Raw genomic sequence first — 22,335 nt, forward strand, 5'->3', positions numbered from 1 at the left:
CCTCCCCCAAGTCCCTCCTCCCTACCTTTTATCTTAGCCTGCTTGGCTACTCTCTCTCATTCCTGATGAAGGGCTTATGCTCGAAACGTCGAATTCCCTATTCCTGAGATGCTACCTAACCTGCTGTGCTTTAACCAGCAACACATTTTCATGTTGTATTGTGTAAAAAGTATCAAAATGCAGGTAGCTTTTGTTCTTCTGCTGCTTAGAGTACATGAATAAGTATGATATGTGGAGGAGTGGAGCAGAGATATCTCTGTATTAATCGAAATGGCATTTCTCCAGAAAAGATACAATTTTGATCTCAAAGTTATTGTTTCACAACCACTGGTGACAAAAGGGTGTCTAAGAAATGAAGATTTCACAAGACATTTTCATAAGATCTTCTTTCTCTGTAACACCACGGTTCTGACTAATATGAATAATAATAAAAAGCCAGACAACAAATTTGTCATTAAATAATATAATTTTCAGTAAAATTAAAAACGATGTTAAATTAATTGTAAACACTGCAAAAACCTGAAAAATATGAATAATTTATTCAAAATTATGAAATGTTTGTGGTTTATGGATTTGCAGAGCTGAACACAGTTTCTGGGGGTACATTGCCATGACAGAAGCGTTACAACACTTTCACAGTTTCATCAGCTCATTCTTGACAAGGTCCTTGCACACATGCCATTCTTTTGTCTGGGTTTCAGGATTCCAGCTTTAATTCCTAACTCCATACATTTCCACCATTAAATCTGAGCTCCCTACAAATCTAGCACAAAATCTAGTTTGTTTGTCCTGAGAACAGTTTGTAAACATGAGTGTGTGTTTTTGCACCTGGATGAGGGAGACAGATTTAACAGTGAGAATATGGAGGGTTAATGGAGTGAGTTAATGGAGACTCATCCTGAAAACAAAAGTAAATAAACACCAGAGTACAGGTGACAACTTTTTCACCATATACAATGCGTTACAACAGAGAGCCATTGAAAAAAATCCCCAACGACCCATTCTTAATCAGGGTCAGAACATCATGGATTGATTTAGTACAGTGTTGTAATCAAAACCTTATTGTACACCAGTCATTAAGTCATAGCTCTGGTGGATGTGCAGTAAACACTACAGTAATTTGGTGGTAATCTGGGTCAAACAAAAACTAATTTTGGATGCTTACATAAAGCAAGAGTGAAAGGAACACCACAATAAGTAAGAGTAAGTCCCACATTACTTCTTGCATTGGAGTGGTTCCTGCAAATCTCATGATCAAACCTCAGATCAAAAGGTATCGCAATATTGAAATCATCGATGCTCACTTTTGTAACTGTCTTTACACTTAGTAAAATCTGACAAAGTTACAACAGTTAATATTGCAAATTCCATTTACAATGACAAATTGACCATGTATTTTCAGCTGGTTACAAAATAAAGAGAAAAAACGTTTTGCATTATCATTTTGTTCTCTTTAAATACTTGCTGAGTTTTCACTGTAACACAGAGAATAGGACATATCCATTCCGAAGGGGCACCACTGGTACCAACATGTAACTCAACTTTCTTTCCAGGGATGCTGCCAGGCTTGTTGAGTTTTCCCAACAATTTCCATTTAAGTTTCTGATTTCCAGCACCAACAGGTTTTTTTGAGGGTCTTGTTTTGGACATATCCATTGTTATTGGCCATTTCCCATTGACGCTCAATGTGTATTAAATCAATTACTAAAGACAATAATTAATTTTTAAAATAAATATCCCCTCACTTGAGGTAGTTCCACTTGTGTAATCAGTTCTCATTCAATGGTTTTTTTTATGAGACTCAGCTAATTCATCACAAAAACCTTCATACCCAAGTGCACTGACATTGACATTTGCCAGCAGAAAACTGGATCAATGAACTTTAAGCAACTGATTTCTTACCATTTCAGGCTACAACATTGCAACCAACTGTTCTGCACAGCTGATCAGATAATTCAGTACACACCAGGGATCGATTAGGAACCTTGCCAATTTATAGGCTTAATGCCAAATGATGGAGTGCATTTACCAATCTAGTCATCAGGGAATTGACTATTGATCGTAGAATTGTGGCATTGTCTGAATGAAACTGAAGCAAGCCAAAAGTGAATGAAGGAAATACATCTTCAGTTACACATTTTGAATCAATTAAACTCAAACAATGCAGAATTCCTTCCTCAAATGTAGCTAGGACAATTAAGAATACAATGATAACAGATTGATTAACTGACTTAATGAGCAGGCCAAATATGACTCATTACTTCTTTGTTGAAGCCAAATTACATGATAATTTATGTCACTGTGTTTCAGTGTACACCCTGTTAGTAATGCAGGAATTCTTGAATTGAGTAACTGATCAAATGGTTACTTCTAGGATTTATTTGTTCAGGACAAATATGTAAAAGGATCTACAATATGATCTAAATATTTTTCCATTTTACATTCAATCAAAACCTTTTTTTTTAAAATAACCTCTCCTTAAATCTAGTGTGTTTAGGAAGGACTACACAAAACTCGAGGAACCAGTTTGACTCTCTCTCATCTTACAGGTTTTTTCTCAGTCACTCCTCCCATCAACTCACAGCAGTTCAACTAATTGAAACTGGGGAGTTTTCCAGACCATGAACTGGAGTCATATTGTTGCAATGCTGGAGATTCCCTTTCTCTTAACTAATTTCTGAATCTAAATCTTATTAAACTTGAAGCTAAACAAAAGAAAAAGACAATCGCGTAGACAATTATTTGACCACACTGCTGTAGCATACAGAACCTACCCAGATTGTAATGCTAACAAACAAAATGCTACAGAGCTTTTCATGGTTCCAGCGGCAACTCTCAATTCAGCTGGACAGTCAATGCTGTCGGTCATCGCTTCAGAATACTATTGCTAAAGTACCCCACAGAATGAACAATTACCACCAAATGCTGACATTATATAGTTATTGGTGTCATTCCAGTATATCCTCTTTTGGTGTGAGAGGCAAAGGTCTTGAGCTTCAGATGGTCAAGGGAAGAACTCGAGCTTGAGACACCTGGGGAGGAATGCCTTTCTGTTGAAAATCAACATGTTGGACTTCACTGAGGCAGACCCCCTGTGTAACTGTAATTTTCCTCCTGTTTGACACATTCATGGGTCATGGATCTGGTAAATCTGAGGTATCAACAACTACTTTTATGAAGATAGTGTCATCTTTAATATACGTCCCATTTTCCAAAACAGTCTGTGCAACAAAGAGTGGGCAGCCTGAAGCAATATTCATCTCTCCCACTGGTTTCTTAAAACTACTACTGTTGGGATCTGGCTTAAAGGCATCACCTAAATGGCTTTTTGTCGGTGCTTGATCTAATAACATCAAAGTTACTTTCTGTTTAAAAGGCCACGGTAACAGTGCATCATATTCTCCCCGCATAACGACAAAGAACAGCGACAAGTGAGTTCCTTTGCCCATGCCATCTCCATTGAGGTAAACCCGAGCACACATCTTATAGCCAAAATATCCAGTGTAAAATGGCTGGCTATACAAGGACAATGTTTTTCCACTAACAGCTTCCTGTTTTCGGCGTGCATAATCTCGGATTTTCCAAATTAGTTTTCCATTGTAGCTTGCCGTTTCGAGCACTTGAAAGCGTAGGTCCATATCTGCTAAGCGCACATCATGTACACTGAGAAGGCTGCCATGTCTTTTTACTTGGTTATCCAATGCACCTGCAAGGGAGAAAACATTTTGAACATAAAAAGCTTTTGTTTGAACCAAGCAATTTTGAGCAGAATAATCTCTATAAGAGTTTTAATTGGAAACAAGTTAAGTGATGTTAAACTTGAAAGGGTTCACAAAAGATTTACAAGGATGTTACCAGGGTTGGAGGGCTTGAGTTATAGGGAGAGGTTGAATAGGCTGGGTTATTTTCTCTGGAACGTCAGAGGCTGAGGGATGACCTTATCGAGGTTTATAAAATCATGAGGGGAATAGCCAAGTTCTTTTCTCCCAAGGGTAAGAAAGTCCAAAACTTGTGGGCATTGGTTTAAGGTGAGAGGGGAAAGATTTGAAAAGGTCTTGAGGGACAACATTTTCATTCAGAGGGTGCTAGGTGCATGGAATGAGCTGCCAGAGGAAGTGGTGGAGGCTAGTACAATTACAACATTTAAAAGCAATCTTGATGGGTATATGAATGGGAAAAATTTAGAGGAATATGGGCCAAATGTTGGCAAATGGGTTTAGATTAGTTAAGGATATCTGGTTGGCTTGGACAAGTTGGACTGACTAGTCTGTTTCTATGCTGTATGATTCTATAACAGCTCACTTCAGATTAGGGAGACAGCAGTTCAATAAATGCATTTTTCTTTTTTAAAAAAAAAGTACTGCAACACAACCAATGCTGTTGCCAGATCCCGCCTGTAAATAAATTATTTTTACTGAACTTAGTTATGGTACATAACTACTCTAAGGACTGACACATTGTCAGTGATCCCTTAAGCTGTGAACTCAACATTAATTATGGGCTCAGTCAGATTGTTCCTAAACTGCAACAACTGACGTTAGATACGGGAAATGGGGTAATGGTACTGTACTCACTCAGGTTTGCTGGTCCTGTGGCCATCCCACCAGCTCTGCCCGCTAGTTCCAGCTGTCGGAGTTGGATTTGGAGCTTGTCTACAGATTCTTCCAAAGTTTTCACCTCTCTCACAGACTCCTCCTGCTTCTGATAAGTCTGTTGTGATGCTTGATCAATATTCATCAGTTTATCTGTCTGACTAGCTAACATTTTCTGCAAAAAAGAAAATCAAAAACAGCAAATTAAGTGTGGTATTTGACACAATGTAAAGGATTTGTTTTTGAAACAACGACAGGAAGAATCAGCATCCCTCTGAACCTACGATCTGCAGCATCGAGAATTAGATCCAAACTCAATGATAGGAGGCAAAATAACATACACTGGTACATTTCCAATGTGTAAAGTGAAATGGGAAGATGAAAGTGTCAGGTAGCATGGTGTGAAACCAATACATTACTTTATAAATAAGAGAAAGTCCCTCATTATAAAAAAGAACCTACTGGCACAAGAGAGGCAGGAAACACATAGGGTCAAGGATAAACATGAAAAATATTTGGAGAACAACAGAGAATCATTTCGAATAGATAATTAAGAACAAGGAGGAAAACAGTCTTCCAAACAAGACAAATCAGAGACAGTCAACAGGCAAGTGCGATATTGATTGACAGATATCAACCAGAGGTCAGAAACAGATAGGCACAATGGTCAATTTAAAGGAAGCTGTATTGTAATAGCGGAAGCATATGATGGCATATTGAAGGCTGTTGCTGCTTTTGGGAATCTGCATGCTGGGATAGTCAGAAACATAGTCTGGAGATTAAGTTGTATAGAATGGCTTAGGAAAGGTTAAATAGCTTTTCAAAACTGGAGGTGTGCAAGTCAGAATCACCAGGGAGGTAAATGAAATTGCTCCTGTCGATATAGAAGATTACAAATTCACTTACTGTGGCTAGTCAACCTAATGTAAAATAAGTTACACTTAAGTCACTGAATAGGCTGGTTAACACAAGGAGGGAAATTTAATCCTCCATGAGGTAAAAGGAGTATGTGAGAACTGACAGGTTATTCTGATGGGAATCTTTGATCGACCCAAATTAGGGAACCCCAAACCAGAACTGGGAAATGTGTCAGGCTATAATGCTAAACATGCAGAATGTATACATTCACACAATTCACAAGTACAGACTAAATAAACTGGACCCTAAATAATTTAACTAATTATTTAAAAGTGGAAATAAAAGCAAAACAAACTACAGAGGAAGATCTATAAAAACTCCACATGAAGTAAAGAGAAGTGGCTCTTTATAAATATATGTAAATGCACAAATACATTAAAATGGGAGAAAGAATGAAATCTACAAAAAAAACGTAGAGAAGCCAGGATTAAACATATTAAAAGAGATCTAACAGACTGATAAACCAGAGTCTAGTCAAGATTTTCTTTGACTTAACCTTTTAGAGTAAATTATATCCTGGACATGGCCATTAAGACACTTCCACTAACTGGGATCTGCAGAAACCAAAAGTATTCCTCATCTGTGTCAATAGCTCTTACCTGCATGTATCCAAGTCGACTTTCATTTTTGGTTGCAAGCTGTGCTAATTTACTCTGCTCCTTCTCCAAGTGGCTTATCTGAGCTGACATAATATCAATCATTTTAGACTTTTCCTGCAACTTGTTCTGAAGCTCAAAAATCTGCAATGAGACAAAAAAAAACTTTTACTAAACAGTCCCTCATAAACCAGCAAGCAACATTTGTCTCTTCACAAGGGATTATGCATTTGAGTCCAGATTGAACTTACATTTTCATATTTGTCACAAGTTGCCGAGATTACTAAAATGATCATTTTTACAAAATCTATAAAAGACTTTATCTGCCAATTGAGAGTAGGGTGACTGGAACCTCAGGCTATCTTATAGATAGATGATCACTTGACATGGGTTTTCACTGTTTCAGGCAGTTTGATGCCACAAAGTTTTCAATTCTCTCCTGGAAGGAAGTCACCAAAAACTTGGTGATATGGGGAACAAATGCAAGCTGGGATTGAATTTCAACACAGCTATTAATTTGCCTGAATTGTCATACCTTCCATTGTAATAATTTGGCAGAAATAGGTCAAAGTGCATGGAAACCTGAGACACTGTACCCACTCAACTGGTGTCTTAATGAAACAAAATTAAATGTTTGAAAAATGAAATTACTCTCTAATTGATGTTCAGATGAGATGTTAAAAAGCTGAAAGAATGATCCAAATAGTTCCACAAACATACCTGAACCTCAGCTAAGTCAGAAGTAGAGATTTACAATTTAATTTAGTTCAGTAGAAGATTGAGTTTGATCCAGTTAATGGCTGATCATATATGCAAAGTATATGCTGCAAAAGAGGACAAACCAATACCATTGAACACCAATATTATTAAATAATGAACAAACCCAAGTTTAGAGTGAAGAAAAAGAAAGGGCGTGTCACCACTTTTTCAATAGTTCTTAGATGTCAAGACACATATACTTTGCATATATGACACAGCTGGAACAATGCCCAAAAATATTGTAAATGTGAATTTATAACATCCTTTGGGTTTTTGGCTAACTGCAGTCAAAACAGATTAAAGACCAACAAAATGGCACAAAAACAGTTTTTCTTTGCCATAGTTTAGTTATTAAATTACCAACAAAATATCATTTGGAATCGCCTCATTGTGTCAAAAAGCTAACTGCTTCTAAGTAAATGAGAATGAAGGAAAATAAACTGGATAAAAGTAATTGCAAAGAGGATGAATCAAAACATTGGACCATCTTATATTTGAGAGATGTCATGAGGTAAAACAAAGAGCAAGATATTTAAGACACACACCTAATGACAGTCAATGACAGATGTCTCTGTTCTGAATGTTCAATCTAAGTACCACAAAATTATCAACAATGACTACCACACACATACTGATGGAAAACTGAAAAATTATCTATGTTTAGTAGAAAGAATTCAAGACAAACAGTGGAAGGAAAATGATCAAACAAAATCTTAAAATAGTGTCCTTGCTGATGTCCAATCATCATTGCCATACAATGAAACTTAACAGCTAATTTTCACAACAATGGAATAATTGGCAAAATAATTGATTTTTGCTAATAGTAGTGGAGGAATTAATATTGGCGAGGAAAATATCACTGTTTTTCTTTGAATAATTTAAAACTAAAATGACACAATCGACATTTGAGCCAAATGTTTGTCTGAGATCCCACTTCAAAGAACCGAACACCTAATTCAGGCTGAAACCTTATTGAATAATGAGGAAGTGCTGAACTGTCAGGAGATGCAATCTTCTGACAGACTTAAAACAGATGGACAAAAAAAAATCTCGTGGTACTATCTGAAGAAGAGAAGCAAGCTGTCCCAAGCACCCTGATGAATATTCATCCCTGAACTAACATTTCTCATGAAAATGATTCACTGCGATTATCATTGTTGTGGAAATATTCGGTGTGCCAATTGATTGCTGTGTTTCCCTAATTACATTTGAAAAGTACTTAATTGACTGTAAGTAGATTGGCCACATCCTGAGGTTTTGAAAAGTCTTATATAAATATAAGTCTTTCTTTCCTTCTTGCTTTCTCTCTCAGCAGACTGATGGCATCTTCTTTTAATGTCTTTGATATTCTGCTTGACATGGTCAAAAGTCATATGATCTGAAAACGTGTTGCTGGAAAAGCGCAGCAGGTCAGGCAGCATCCAAGGAGCAGGAGAATCGACATTTCGGGCATGAGCCCTTCTTCAGGAATCCACAGTCTTCACTTTTTCCTAGAAGTCATATGATACCAGCTTACAGCCCAGCAGGTTTATTTGAAATCACAAGCTTTTATCAGGTAAAGTGACTTCACTGCCAAAGGTGTAACACTTCGAAAGCTTGTGATTTCAAATAAACCTGTTTGACTATAACCTGATGTCGTGTGACTTCTAATTTTGTTTACCCCAGTCCAACACTGGCACCATCGCATCATTGCTTAGATTAGATTAGATTAGGGAAACAGGCCCTTCGGCCCAACAAGTCCACACTGACCCTCCGACTAATGTACCTAACACTATGGGCAATTTAGAATGGCCAATTCACCTGACCTGCACATCTTTGGACTGTGGAAGGAAACCAGATCACCCAGAGGAAACTCACACAGACATGGGGAGAATGTGCAAACTCAACACAGACAGCCAGTCTCCCGAGGCTGGGATTGAACCCAGGTTCTGAATTAATGGTGCTGGAAAAGCACCGCAGTTCAGGCAGCATCCGAGGAGCAGTAAAATCGCGATTCGGGCAAAAGCCCTTCATCAGGAATACGGGAATCCTGTATTCCTGATGAAGGGCTTTTGCCCAAAACATCGATTTTACTGCTCCTCGGATGCTGCCTGATCTGCTGTGCTTTTCCAGCACCACTAATCCAGAATCTGGTTTCCAGCATTTGCAGTCATTGTTTTTACCTGATTGAACCTAGGTCCCTGGTGCTGAGAGGCAGCAGGGCTAACCACTGAGCCACCGTACCGCCCTCCATGCTTGACATGGAAACCTATAACTTATGCTCAAGACTGGGATGGGACTTGAACTCTCAACTCTAATTTTAAGGGGAACCAGGTTATCATTCAGGCAATTCTGAATTTAAGTAAAAGATGAAACTATGACCAATTGCTAAAACCTCCAAATAAGCTCATGGAAATATAGAATTCTTAAAATGCATCCGTGCCACTGCTTTGAAAATCAGAAAGAAAGATTTCTCATCTGTTTACTCTGAAGCATAGGCCAGAAGGCAAAATGTTTAAAATCAAATCACACAAATATTATAAGCAAATCTGACAGTTTTTAAAAACAGCCAGCATGTGGCTGGCCTGCTCTTAAATTCACATGCTGAATTCTGAATTGAAACAATAAAAACAGATCCACAGTCAAATGCAGGGAAGTATGCTGTAATTTATGACTAATCACTATCAAAACTAATCAGTGATTTATAAACTTTACATAAAACAACTAGTAAATTGATTTTAAACAATTGGCCATCTGACCTATGTTTCAAAGTAAACAGATGAGGATTTTTTTGTATTTTCAAAGCAATGGCATGGATCATTTTAAGGATTCTACATAATGTTTGCACTGTTCTCAGATGTTTAAAATAGCCACTGCATTTAGGGTCAAGAGAGTGTGGTGTTGGAAAAGCACACCAGGTCAGGCAATATCCAAGGAACAGTTGAATCCACGGTTCGGGCATAAGCCCTTCATCAGAAATGGCAACACTCTCGACTCTGATCTCCAGCATCTGCAGTCCTCACTTTCTCCCACTGCATTTAGGGTCTCAGTGCAGATTAAACTCAACATTTTATTGGCAACCTTTTAAAGTCAGAGGAATCTTCATTCAGAAACAGGGGCTATCTTTTACCAAGCAGCATGGCAAATTTACAAATGCTGGCTGGATTCTCCTAAAAGCTTCTTCTAAAAACAAAAGATTAATTAAAAGCATTTGATTTTATTGATCAAAACACTCAGATATGCAGAGCAAATCTGTTTAAAATACTCAGACGCTGAGGAAAGCACCTTAGTTCCAAATTCTCTACATTGTGTAATTCACCTAACCGTGTAAGGCATCAAGTTCAATATTATATAACGCTGGCCACATTTTCTCCAACGATTACCGCAGTTTGACTGGTAGTAGCTCTATCTGGTGAGGTGCACAGAACATTCAAGATTTAAAGACACATTGTTGTAGTTAAAATATATGGAATCTTCTTTTGCTATGATATTAGAATTTCAAGGATAGTCATATCTTGAATGTAATCCAGTCCTTTAAACTAACCACTGCACTGTCAATAAGGGACAGATTTGGCCTACTGGCTTATAACATTCAAATACATCAACATTTTTGGGAATCCCAAACCGTTTTATTTTTTTTAACATCTTCATGTTAAAAACATCAGGTGACCTGATTACAATGGCTGAAACCCAGCACTCAACACAAGGGAAGAAAAACATTTTCCACACTGACACTTGATTCAATCTGTGACTCTCAGCCCTTAAAAGGCATAGGTGACAATGTAAATATGGAACATTAGTGCAGAGGCCATGGTCTCTCACAATGGCAACTAAACAACATCAGTCTTATAATAGAAACAAAGAAATTCAATGCTGGAAATCTGAAAGAAAAGTAGAAAGTGTTGGAGAAATATAGCAGGCCTGGGAGCAATGGAGAGAAAAAAAAAGTTAACATGTCAAGTCCAATGATTCTTCATTAGAACAGAAAAGAGCTGGGAAAGGGTGCTATTTATGCAGCTGACATCAAGTCCTATTAGATAGTGAATTAGTGCTTCTGTGATGTGCATCGTATGGTTGAAGATACACAAACAAAATGTTTCAAAGTACTCAAGAAACACAGTGAAGCTAATTTTATAAAATGCCTTATGCATCAGAATTTAATCACAAAAATAAACATGCCATTATTCACTCAGGGCCATTAACGCATGAGCATCTACCGTTGGCAACTCTAATGATTTTACTTTTCAGTTGGAACTTCAACAGGATTCCTATAGACCAAAAGCCTAAGGTGGGGCTCACATATTATAAAAACGCCTTAAGTCAAGTCAAGTCAACCCAAACCAGCGTAACCAGTCTTATTGCTCAAGAGATAATGATTACAGAAAATGCTGGAGATACGCAGCAGGTCAGATAGCACCAGTGAAGAGAGGAATAGGTTAACATTCCACATCAATAATGATTTGGAGATGCCGGTATTGTACTGAGGTGTACAAAATTAAAAATCACAACACCAGGTTATAGTCCAACAGGTTTAATTGGAAGCACACTAGCTTTCGGAGCGATGCTCCTTCATCAGGTGATAGTGACTATCACCTGACGAAGGAGCGTTGCTCCAAAAGCTAGTGTGCTCCAATTAAACCTGTTGGACTATAACCTGGTGTTGTGTGATTTTTAACTTTGCACATCAATAATGTTTATCAGAACCAGGAGACATTACAGACAAGATTAAAAACAAGTGATAGGCAACAAGGTGGTCTATATTGTTACAGTGATATAACAGAGGAGGAAGAAAACTTGGAAAGCCTGACAAATAGAAGACTCCTGTGATTCAGAAAACACAGTATAAAATAGGCAGTGGCAGCCTGGATATGTAGCCCACAATGCTGACCACTTAGAGAATTCCCACCCTGTGGTGCACACAGCCATCCAAGAGAAATTGGGAACAGTGATGAAGGTTAAATGTTTTTAAACATTGTTAAAGCTGAAAAATTGTAAACTATCCAGTATTAAATTTGTGATTCAGAATGGAAACCTACAAATGGTAATCAATGATCAGAGATTGTACTACACAAGGTGGGACAGCACTATTGACAAGTGAGGTGAATGGAAATTGAAAGTAATGACTGTGAAATGAAACATGTAATGCTCAGTGGATGAAGTTGCATAAAAAAAAATGTTTCAGTTGTGAGCCTTCATCAAAACACAACTCAGTCCTCAAACATTCCACTTTTAGTTCCACCTATAAGCCCACTTTCTTTCTTTAGATCTGTCGTCAGACTGCTGCAGTAGCTGGATCATGCAATCTACCTTCTCTATTATATGTAGAACCATATATAAAAGGGTTGAAGAATATTCTTTACTGATGCTTGGGGATTATCCTCCACTCATAAGTACTCCTGTGCCTAGTGACAACTTAAAAATTCAAATAATATGGAATTACAGGCCATTCCCCAGGATTTTGTGGATTGTCATCCACGATCCCATCAATTATTCCATGAAAATCATAACCAATCCTAACTATAAATTATTAAATTAATTCAACAGTATCTCCTTGATTAGCATCACATTTGTCTTGAATTTCTGATAAAGGAGAATAACTGAACTATCTCCCAGATATTGACTGACCCATTGGAAAGTCCAGCATCTTCTGTGTTTTCTTTTGATATATTTATTGAAAATGAGGATTCTTCACTGATGGGATCCAATGAACCACAAATCTGCTGGAGTTAGAGATTCAGTCCGCCAGTTCTGAACCTGCTCAGGGAACTACTGGCCAAGGATTTCATTTGAGAAATAATAAATCCATCAGATTGAGTGCTTCAGGAAAGCCCAGTTGAAGTCTGAAATGTCAGATATTCAGTGGGCAGATGATTTACTGAGCTCAGCTGCCTGCTGTTTAGTTCTGAAACAGTCTAAAATTACAGTCCAAATGTTCGCTTGTTCTTTAAAATGTTGTTCTGTGAGGATCAGTGACATTACAGTGAGACTCTACAGCAAGAGGAGAGGCTCAGCAGGCAACCAGCAGTTCACAGAGTGATAAAAGAGGTCTTGAAAAATCTCTACACTGCACTAAATGAAGACTTTAAATTTAGGGTACCCCCTCCATTTTGTTTTTGTTTTTTAAAAAATGTCCATGCAATGGTCAATAAGTCACCTGACAGTCAGTCTGCAAATCTCAGGCATGATTGGCTCATATCAGCCAAGTTCTTAAAAATGCTGCCCACAGCCTATGTTGAGTGACAACAGACCAGCGCATGACACCCAGAGAATCACAGATGCCGAGTGATTCTCTCTCATTATAATAGCTTATTATAATAATGACCTCAGAAACCAGCATTGCCTACAAAGCACTTTCAAACATTTGGGGAGTTATGAAAGGCACGACATAAATGTAAGTTCTTTCAAAGTAGACAGTAGTCAATTAATTGGAGATTTTATTTTTAAAAATAACTGGTTTAATAATTTAACAATTTAGTAGCTAATATTTCTTTTATGCCCATAACTAAATCTGTTAGGTACCAAGTACCCTTTACTATTTTTGTACAACCACCCAATCTTAGTACTTTTAAAAGCCTTATGTTCATTCCATATAGAAACTTTTGAGTTGTTACATGGGCTTAAAGGAGACATTGGAGGCAATTAAAAAATAAGGCCTGTTGTATGATCATTGCAGACCTCATTGCTAACAATATGCTGTGCAACTGTAATCTATCCACCATATGTGATGGCTGAAATATGTAGTCTCAGATCTCCGTGGCTGAGTTCACATTGACATTGTTCTCAGACTCAAGGGGGCAGAAGAATTAAGAAAGCTAAACCCTTTTGTAAAATATTAGACATCAGCCTGCTAGTAATAGATAAAGAGCAGGAGGTAAAGGAAAAGAAACGAGAATGGGCATTTAAATGATCATATCTTCTTATCTGCTTTGATTCAATTAACTTAATTGAATTGACAAGTTGGCTTTAAATCCTGGTCTTAGAGGTGGAAGAATCAGATGTACTCCAAAGTCAAATATAGCAGGCATAAACTCAACAGCTGCTATCACTGCTGTCTAAATTCAACTGGAATTTGTATTAGTGAATGTGTGAAGCCTAGATATTGGTATTAGTAAAAGTACTAATAGGATGGCAATTATGCAACATTAATTGTGGAACAATTTCTTAATTTGAAGATTGAGTAACTAAACACAAAGAAAAACAACAGCATGTATAATTCTCAAATTGGTAAGCGTTAAAATTACATATTGATGCAAATGGAAACTGGTTATTGTGGATATAAGTAACTGCCACTTAAACATGACCTTTTCAGCTTTGGGGAATTGGTTAACAAGAGGTGGAATCACTTTGTTCACAGATGGTTCAGTTCCCAGTTTTCTCAAACTCACTTGACTTCACTGACTTCAACCAGGCCACTAGATGGTGTCTGAAGCAGCTGCAATATTATTTAAGAGAAAGCTAGTAAACCCATGAGGCCAGAGAGTAGTAGTTGCACATCACCTAGCGCATACATTACCATTTAACTAAATCATGACAGTAGCACCTTGTATTTCACAACAGTCAGCTGATCTGAGGTACATTTTAAGTTGAAATTTTGTTCACTTTACTATGAAATCGTGTTATGTCACTGCTTGAATTAATTTCATGGAGGATTTACAACATTAAACTGGGTTACTATAAGATAGACAGAATCTCTGCAGAAGTATTTAAACTTTGACCTCACAGTGGGGGAAGGAGGAAGCAGCAATGTTAATGAGATAGCTGAATAACTCAGCAATGGCATTTTTTAAAAATGATGGTGTTTACAGTTACAGTGTTCCTTTATCTTATGTCAAAGAGGAAGTGACAGAATCTCCTGGGATTTCCAATGGATTAAAAAAGCCCCACAGAATGAGAAAACAAAAGAGACACACTGGATGAGAGTGTGGATGACAAACTTGGAAAGAAATCTTAGGAGAGAGGGCACCTATTTTAGTGTGAACTTTTATTTAAAAAAGGAATGATTTGCATCAAATCTTTCAAAGATAGAAGTTATTATTTCCAGGAAAGTGAAACTGCAAGTACTTCTCGTATTAATTATTTAAAAAATTCATGTGTGGGATATGGCTGGCCAGCATTTATTACCCATCCCTAGTTGCCCTTGAGAAGGCAACTGTGCTCTTCTACTATTATTTTTTGCTCTAAATTCTGTGTCTTATGATCCTGCCCCACTAGTTATCTGATGAAGGAACAAAAGCTAGTGCTTCCAAATAACCTGTTGGACTACAACTTGGTCTTGTGCAATTTTTAAACTTTGTCCACCCCAATCCAAAACCAACACATCCACTTTTTGAACTGCTGCAGTCCTCATGCTGCGGGTTGGCCCACAATGCCACTGGGCAGAGAATTCCAGGATTTTGATCAATGACAGTGAAGGAATGGATATGTAGTTGCAAGTCAGGATGGTGAGTGGCTTCGAGGGTAATTTGCAGATGGTGGCGTTCCCATATATCGGCTACCCTTGTCTTTCTAGGTAGAAGAGGTCATGGGTTTGCAAAGTGCTGTATGAGGATCTTATGAGGAAATTTCTACAGAGCAACTTGTAGATAGTACATACTACTGTGACTGAACACTGGCTGTGGAGGGAGTGGTGCCAATCAAGCAGGCTGCTTTGTCCAGATGGTGTCAAGCTTCTTGAGTATTGCAGGAGCTGCACCCATCTAAGCAAGTGGGGAATATTCCATCACACTCTTGATTTGTGTCTTGTAGATGGTGGACAGGCAAATGGGGAGTCAGGGAATGAGTTACTCTTCACAATATTCCTAGCCTCTGACCTGCTCTTGTAGCCACTGTACTTATGAGGCAAGTCCAGTTGAGTTTCTGATTGATGGCAACCCAAAGATGTTGATAGTGTGGCCGTCAGAGATGGCAATACCATCGAATGTCAAGCGGCAGTGGCTAGATTGTCTCTTAGAGATGGTCATTGTCTGACATTTACATGGCACAAATGTTACTTTCCAATTGTCAGCCCAAGCCTGGATATTGTCTGGATTTTAGTCTCAATTGAACGTGGACTACTTTAGTGGAGTCACAAATTGTGCTGAACATTGAGCAATCATTGTTGAACATCCCCACTTCTGACCTTGCAATGGATGCAAGCAGCTGAAGATGGTTAGGCCTAGAACTCCAGTGGAGATGTCCTAGAGCTAAGGAGACTGACACCCTACAACCACAACCATCTCCCTATGTGCCAGATATGACACCAATGAACAGGGATATTGATGGCGTCTTCTCCTCCTCCTGCGAGTTGTTTAACTGTTCACCACCATTCATGACTGGATGTGGCAGGACTGCAAAGCTTAGATCTGATATCCACTGATTCCAGTTTTGCTAGGGTTCCTTGATATCACACCTGGTAGAATGCAGCCTTGATGTCAAGGGCTGTCACTCTTCCCTCACCCTTGGAATTCTGCTCTTTTGTCCATGTTTAAACCAAGGCTGTAATGAAGTCAGGAGCTGAGTGGCCCTGGTGGAACCCAAATTGGGAGTCACTGAGCAAGTGCTGCTTGATAGCACTGTTGATGACAACATCCATCACTTTACTGATGATCGAGAGGAGACTGATGGGGAGGTAAGTGGCCAGGTTGAATGTGCTCAGCTTTTTGAGTATAGGATATACCTGGACAAATTTTCATATTGTCAGGCAAATGCCAATGCTCTAATTATACTGAAACAGTTTGGCTAGTGGAGTTCAGGAGCACAAGTCTTCAGTATTATTGTTGAAATGTTGTCAGGGCCCATAGCCTTCACATTATCCAGTGTCTCCAACTGTTTCTAGAAATCACGTGGAGTGAAGTGAATTGGTCGAAGACTGGTATCTGTGGTTCTGGGGTGCTCTGGAGAAGGTCACAGTGAATCAATCACTTGACACTTCTGGCTGAAGATAGCTACAAAAGCTTCAGCCTTACCTTCAGATATGCTGAGCTCTTTCATTATCGAGAATGGGGATACTTGTGGAGCTTCATCCTCCTCCAGTGAGTTAATTGTCCACCACCATTCATGATGTGGCAGGATGGCAGAGTTCTGATTCTTTGGTTGTGGGATCGCTTAGCTCTGTCTATCACTTGCTGTTTATGTTGTTTAGCATCTAAGTAGTCCTGTTTGGCATCTTCACCAGGTTATACATAGTGCTGCTCCTGGAATGCCCTCCTGCAGTTTCCCCTGAGCCAGGGTTGATCCCCTGGCTTGATGGTAATAGTTGAGTGGGGGATATGCTGGGCCATGATGTTGCTGATTGCTGCAGTACAGTCCTTCTGCTGTTGATGACCCAAAGCTCCTCATGGATGCCCAGTCTTGAGTTGCTAGACCTGTTCAAAATCTGTCCCAATTAGCACAGTGATAGTGCCACTCAACACAATTAATACAAGTTTAAACACAAAATGAGTTATAATTAAATATTCCACCAACTACTTTAGCAAAAATACAATTATTTATACTGTGTCTTAAACATGATAAAACTTCCCAAAACGCTTCACAGCAGAATGATATCAAACAGTATGACATCAAGCTTCATCACAAGGAGAAATTAGGATAGATAGGCAAACATTTGGTCAAAGAGGTAGATTTTAAGGAGTGTCTTAAAGGAGGAAAGTGTTGAGTGGATATTCCAGAGTTCAGGCTATAGCCACCAACTATGCTGCAATCAAAATTGGGAATTGTACAGTAGGCCAGAATTAGAGGACAGCACAAGATAACAGAGCTAGGATCCCATCATCCTGGAAAAAAATCAACAAACACCAAGGATCAAACAAACTAGTTTCAGTAAGAACAGAAAAGTTGGTAAAAGGAGGGGGGAGGTGGAATTATTAATCAAGAGTAGTATTACAGCAGCTGTGATAACGCTTGAGGACTCATTCACTGAGGTAGTACGGGCTGAGGTTAGAAACAGGAAGGAGAGGTCACCCTGTTGGGATTCCCTATAGGCCTCCAAATTGTTCCAGGGATGAAGTGGAAAGGATAGCAAAAATGATTCTTGATAGGAGCGAGAGTAACAGGGTAGTTGTTATGGGTGACTCGAACTATAGTATTCTCAGTCAATATTGGGGAAGTTAAAGTAATTTAGATGGGTCAGTTTTTGTTCAATGTGTGCAGGAGGGCTTTCTGACACAATATACAGACAGGCCAACAATGGGCGATGCCATTTTGGATTTGGTACTGCGGAATGAACTAGGCCAGATTTGGAGGTAGGTGAGCACTTTGGCGATAGTAACCACAATTCGGTTATGTTTACTATAGCAATGGGCAAGGATAGGTATATAATGCAGGGAACGAGGTGTAACTGCGGGAAAGGCAATTATGATGCAATTAGGCAAGGTTTAGGATTCAGACGATGAGGAGGGAAACTGCAGGGGACACACTTCAAATGTGGAGCTTATTCAAGGAACAGCTATTGTGGGTCCTTACTAAGTATATACCTATCAAGCAGGGAGATTGTTGTTGAGAGAGGGAGCTATGGTTTAACTAAAGAAGTTGAAGTTTTTGCCAAGAGAAGGAAGGCAGCTTATGTGAGGATGAGGGCTGAAAGCTCAGTTAGGGGGGTTTGAGAGTTATAAGTTAGCCAGAAAAGATCTAAAGAGAGGGCTAAGGAGGACCAGGTGGGGACATGAGAAGTTGTTGGCGGATAGGATCAAGGAAAATCCTAAGGCCTTCTATAAATATACCAGGAATAAAAGAATGACGAGAGTAAGATTAGGGCAAATCAAAGACAGCAGTGGGAAATCGTGTGTGGAATCTGAGGACATAGGGGAATCTACATAGGGGAAGAATACTTCTCGTCAGTATTCACATCGGAAAAGGGCAATGTTAAAGAGAATACGAAGTTACAAGCTACTAGATTAGATGGGATAGCGGTTGACAAAGAGGAGATTTAGCAATTTTGGAAGATCTGAAAATAGATAAGACCCCTGGGCTGGAAAGGATTTGCCCTCGGATTCTCTGGGAAGCCAGGGAGGAGACCGCAGAGCCTTTGGCTTTGATCTTTATGTCATCATTGTCGACAGGAATAGTGCCAGAAGACTGGAGGATAGCAAATGTTGTTCCCTTGTTTAAGAAGGGGAGTTGGGATAACCCTGATAATCATAGGCCAGAGTGTCTTACTTCGGTTGTGGGTAAGGTGTTGGAAAAGGTTATAAGAGATAGGATTTATGATCATCTGGAAAGGAATAATTTGATTAGGATAGTCAACACAATTTTGTGAAAGGTAGGTTGTGCCTAACTAACTTTATTGAGTTCTTCGAGAAGGTGACAAAACAGATGGCTGAAGGTAAAAAGGTTGATGTGGTGTATATGGACTTCAGTAAAGCATTTGATAAGGTTCCACACAGTAGGTTATTGCACAAAATATGGAGTTTCAGGATTGAAGATGATTTAGTGGTTTGGATCAGAAATTGGCTAGCAGAAAGAAGACAGAGGGTGGTGGTTGATGGGAAATGTTCATCCTGGAGCTCAGTTACCAGTGGTGTGTCGCAAGGATCTGTTTCCGGTCCACTGTTGTTTGTCATTTTTATAAATGATCTGGACGTGGGCGTAGAAGGATGGGTTAATAAGTTTGCAGATGACACTAAGGGAGGCAAAGTTGTGGATAGTGCCGAAAGATGTTGTGGGTTGCAGAGGAACATAGATAATATGTGGAGCTGAGCTCAGAGGTAGCAAATGGAGTTTAATGTGGAAAAGTGTGAGGTTGTTCACTTCAGAAGAAGTACCAGGAATGCAGAGTACTGGGCTAATCGTAAAATTCTTGGCAGTGAAGATGAACAGAGGGCTCGATGTCCAGGTGCATGGTTGAGAGGTAACTGAATAGGGTTAGATAGGTGGACAGTGAGAGCTTTTTCCTCAGATGGCGAAGGCTAACACGAGAAGACATAGCTTTAAATTGAGGGGTGATAGATTTAGGACAGATATCAGGGGTAGTTTCTTTACTCAGAGAGTAGTAGGAATGTGGAACAGCCTGCCTCCAACGGTAATAGATGTGCCAATGTTAAGGGCATTGAACATACGTATGGATAATAATGGAATGGTGTAGGTTAGATGGGCATCAGATTAATTTCACAGGTTGGTACAACATTGAGGGTCAAAGGGTCTGTATTGTGCTGTAAAGTTCTATGTTCTACGTTCAGTTATCAAACTTGGGGTCTGTGATAATGATAACAACATACATCTGCTATACCTTAGTAAGTCATTACAATAGTGCACAGCCTGAGCTAATTGCAGTGTGAATGGAATTCATGCTATAGCCTGGATATTTATGTAGGATAATAATAGCAAGATCATAATGAGAGATGAGGTGAAACAACACAGTTTATCTGTAAAAGGGAACTCCTTTATATCAATCGCTCACAACAGGGGTTTCAATTTTTTCTAAACGATTGCAAATATGACTTAAATGTTGAAACAAACAATTTTACCAAAGACAGCATTCCTGCTACTCAAGGCCTAAGGGAGTGTGTGCACTAGGTGCAAAACTAGGGCATCTATAACCTTGTTTGGAGGGGGGGTGGTGGGGGGGAAAACGCAGGAAAGAGTGTGGTGGCAATTGGTGGTGGTAGTCTAGGCTTCAGCAATATTCTCCACACATATAGTACTGATAAACAGTTACTTTCTATATGAAAAAATGATACTGTGCATCATTAGTTAATCATTTCAGTGGTAAGTCAGCTTTCATTTCCTACTACCACCTCCCACTTATTTCCTGTACCAATGACAAGTGGGTGTAGGGGACAGAAGATCATGAAGGAGATGGGGTGCGCGGTCCTTGCTTGGCTTTCCATTAGTCGCTGGCACTATCCATCAATCAAACACCTGCGGAGGGTTGTTTAGTCTGGCGTGGGCGGGCACAGGCATGCACATGGTGGGCAGCAGTGTAGATATCAGCCGAGGATGGTGTGGCAGTGGGAGGCTGAAATATGACTAATGGGAGTCCAGTACAAAACATACCGTGCATCTGTGCAGTATTAATCATACACATTGATCTGGCTGTATGCACTAGAAATACAAAATGTAACGGCGAGTCTACAAATCTGGTTCATTCCTTTCAGCTTTCTGCTTTGTGTAAACCAAGAATTTAAGCACTGCAATTGTGTTTTTTTAAAAAGGAGACATATTTACTTCATAATTTTCCCTTACAGGCACCTCACCCAACTGGATACATTGATTATTTGGTCCAGAAATATTTTGGAAAGCTAATGTCATAGAAATATAAAAATATAAAATAGGAACATGAGTAGGCCATTCAGCCCTTTGAGCCTGCTCCGCCCCTCAACATGATCATGGCTGCTCATCCAACACAGTCCCCTGTTCTCAATTCTCCCCATACGCTTTGATCTGTTTAGCCCCATGTATCTAACTCCTCCTTGAAAACATTCAATGCTTTAGCCTCAACCACATTCTCTGGCAGAGAATTCCTCAGGATCATTACTCTCTGGGTGAAAACATTTCTCCTCAACTCAGTCCTAAATGGCCTTTCATATCTTTAGACTTTGACCCCTAGCTCTGGACATCCTTCCTGTGTTTATCCTGTCTAATCCCATTACAATTTTATAGATTTCTTGGAAATCCCCACCCTCATTCTTTTAAACTCCAGTAAATATCGTCCTAACTGATCCAGTCTTTCGACATACGTCAGTCCTATCATCCCAGTAATCAGTCTGGTAAACATTCGCTGCAATTTCTCTATAGTAAGAACATCCTTCCTCAGAAAAGGAGACGAAAACTGCCCACAATACTCCAGGTGTGGTCTCACCAAGGCCCTGTATAATTGCAGCAAAATATCCATGCTCCTGTACCTGAATCATCTCGCTGGGAAGGCCAACATACCATTTGCTGTTTTGACTGCCTGCTTATAGCCACATGCTTACTGTCAACATCATTCAGAATGGAATTTCACTTCTGTTAACCATGCCAAAAGAATTTTCTTGCTTTGAGTTCCAGTAATTAACTAGAATTAAGTTGCTTTCAGAAAAAAAAAGTTTAAAACTTGCGTGCAATTTGCTGTGATTACTGGGACAGAATTACCTTCACAATTCATTGAATGTGTTTGTCTATGCTTCATGTTGACATTGTATTTAGGCCTATAAAATATAACTTGCTGTGATGCTTGTAAAACACCAAGTAAATTTTGATTAATTTGTAATAATGAGTTTATTTTTTAAAAAAATCATTTGAACAATACCATAACTTTTAATTTGTGATCATAATTTATGGCATATTGTGATTAGTGGGTTCAGAGGCATCATGACATCATGATGCTGTCCCTTCTCAGGCTGTTACATTCTGCTTGAAACCATTGATATGATGTATTTTTGATATCGGTGGTAATTCTGTATTCACGAGAATAAAGAAACATACCAGGCTCTCTTAACCTCTTGCAGTCATTTATTTTGGCTGGTTAAAATGAAAGCAATCTCGCTGATCTCTTCCTCTGACCTTGCCCGACTTATCACAACATCCACTGACCCCAC

At 39.0% G+C, this 22,335-nt stretch overlaps 1 protein-coding gene across 2 annotated transcripts in view; it reads right to left on the reverse strand.

Annotated features, from left to right (window-relative positions):
• Positions 1–479: 479 nt before the first annotated feature.
• Positions 480–22,335, reverse strand: part of traf3 (TNF receptor-associated factor 3) — an 83,900-nt gene continuing 62,044 nt past the window's right edge. For both annotated transcript variants that reach the window (XM_060828492.1, XM_060828493.1), the window contains exons 9-11: positions 6,110–6,250; positions 4,575–4,767; positions 480–3,706 (exon numbers count right to left, since the gene is read on the reverse strand). In XM_060828492.1, coding sequence (XP_060684475.1) covers positions 3,135–3,706; positions 4,575–4,767; positions 6,110–6,250 — 906 coding nt within the window. In that variant the 3' untranslated portion in view covers positions 480–3,134. The remainder of the gene's footprint in view (positions 3,707–4,574; positions 4,768–6,109; positions 6,251–22,335) is intronic.

Source organism: Hemiscyllium ocellatum, chromosome 8 (assembly GCF_020745735.1).
Source record: "Hemiscyllium ocellatum isolate sHemOce1 chromosome 8, sHemOce1.pat.X.cur, whole genome shotgun sequence".
Classification (NCBI taxonomy): domain Eukaryota; kingdom Metazoa; phylum Chordata; class Chondrichthyes; order Orectolobiformes; family Hemiscylliidae; genus Hemiscyllium; species Hemiscyllium ocellatum.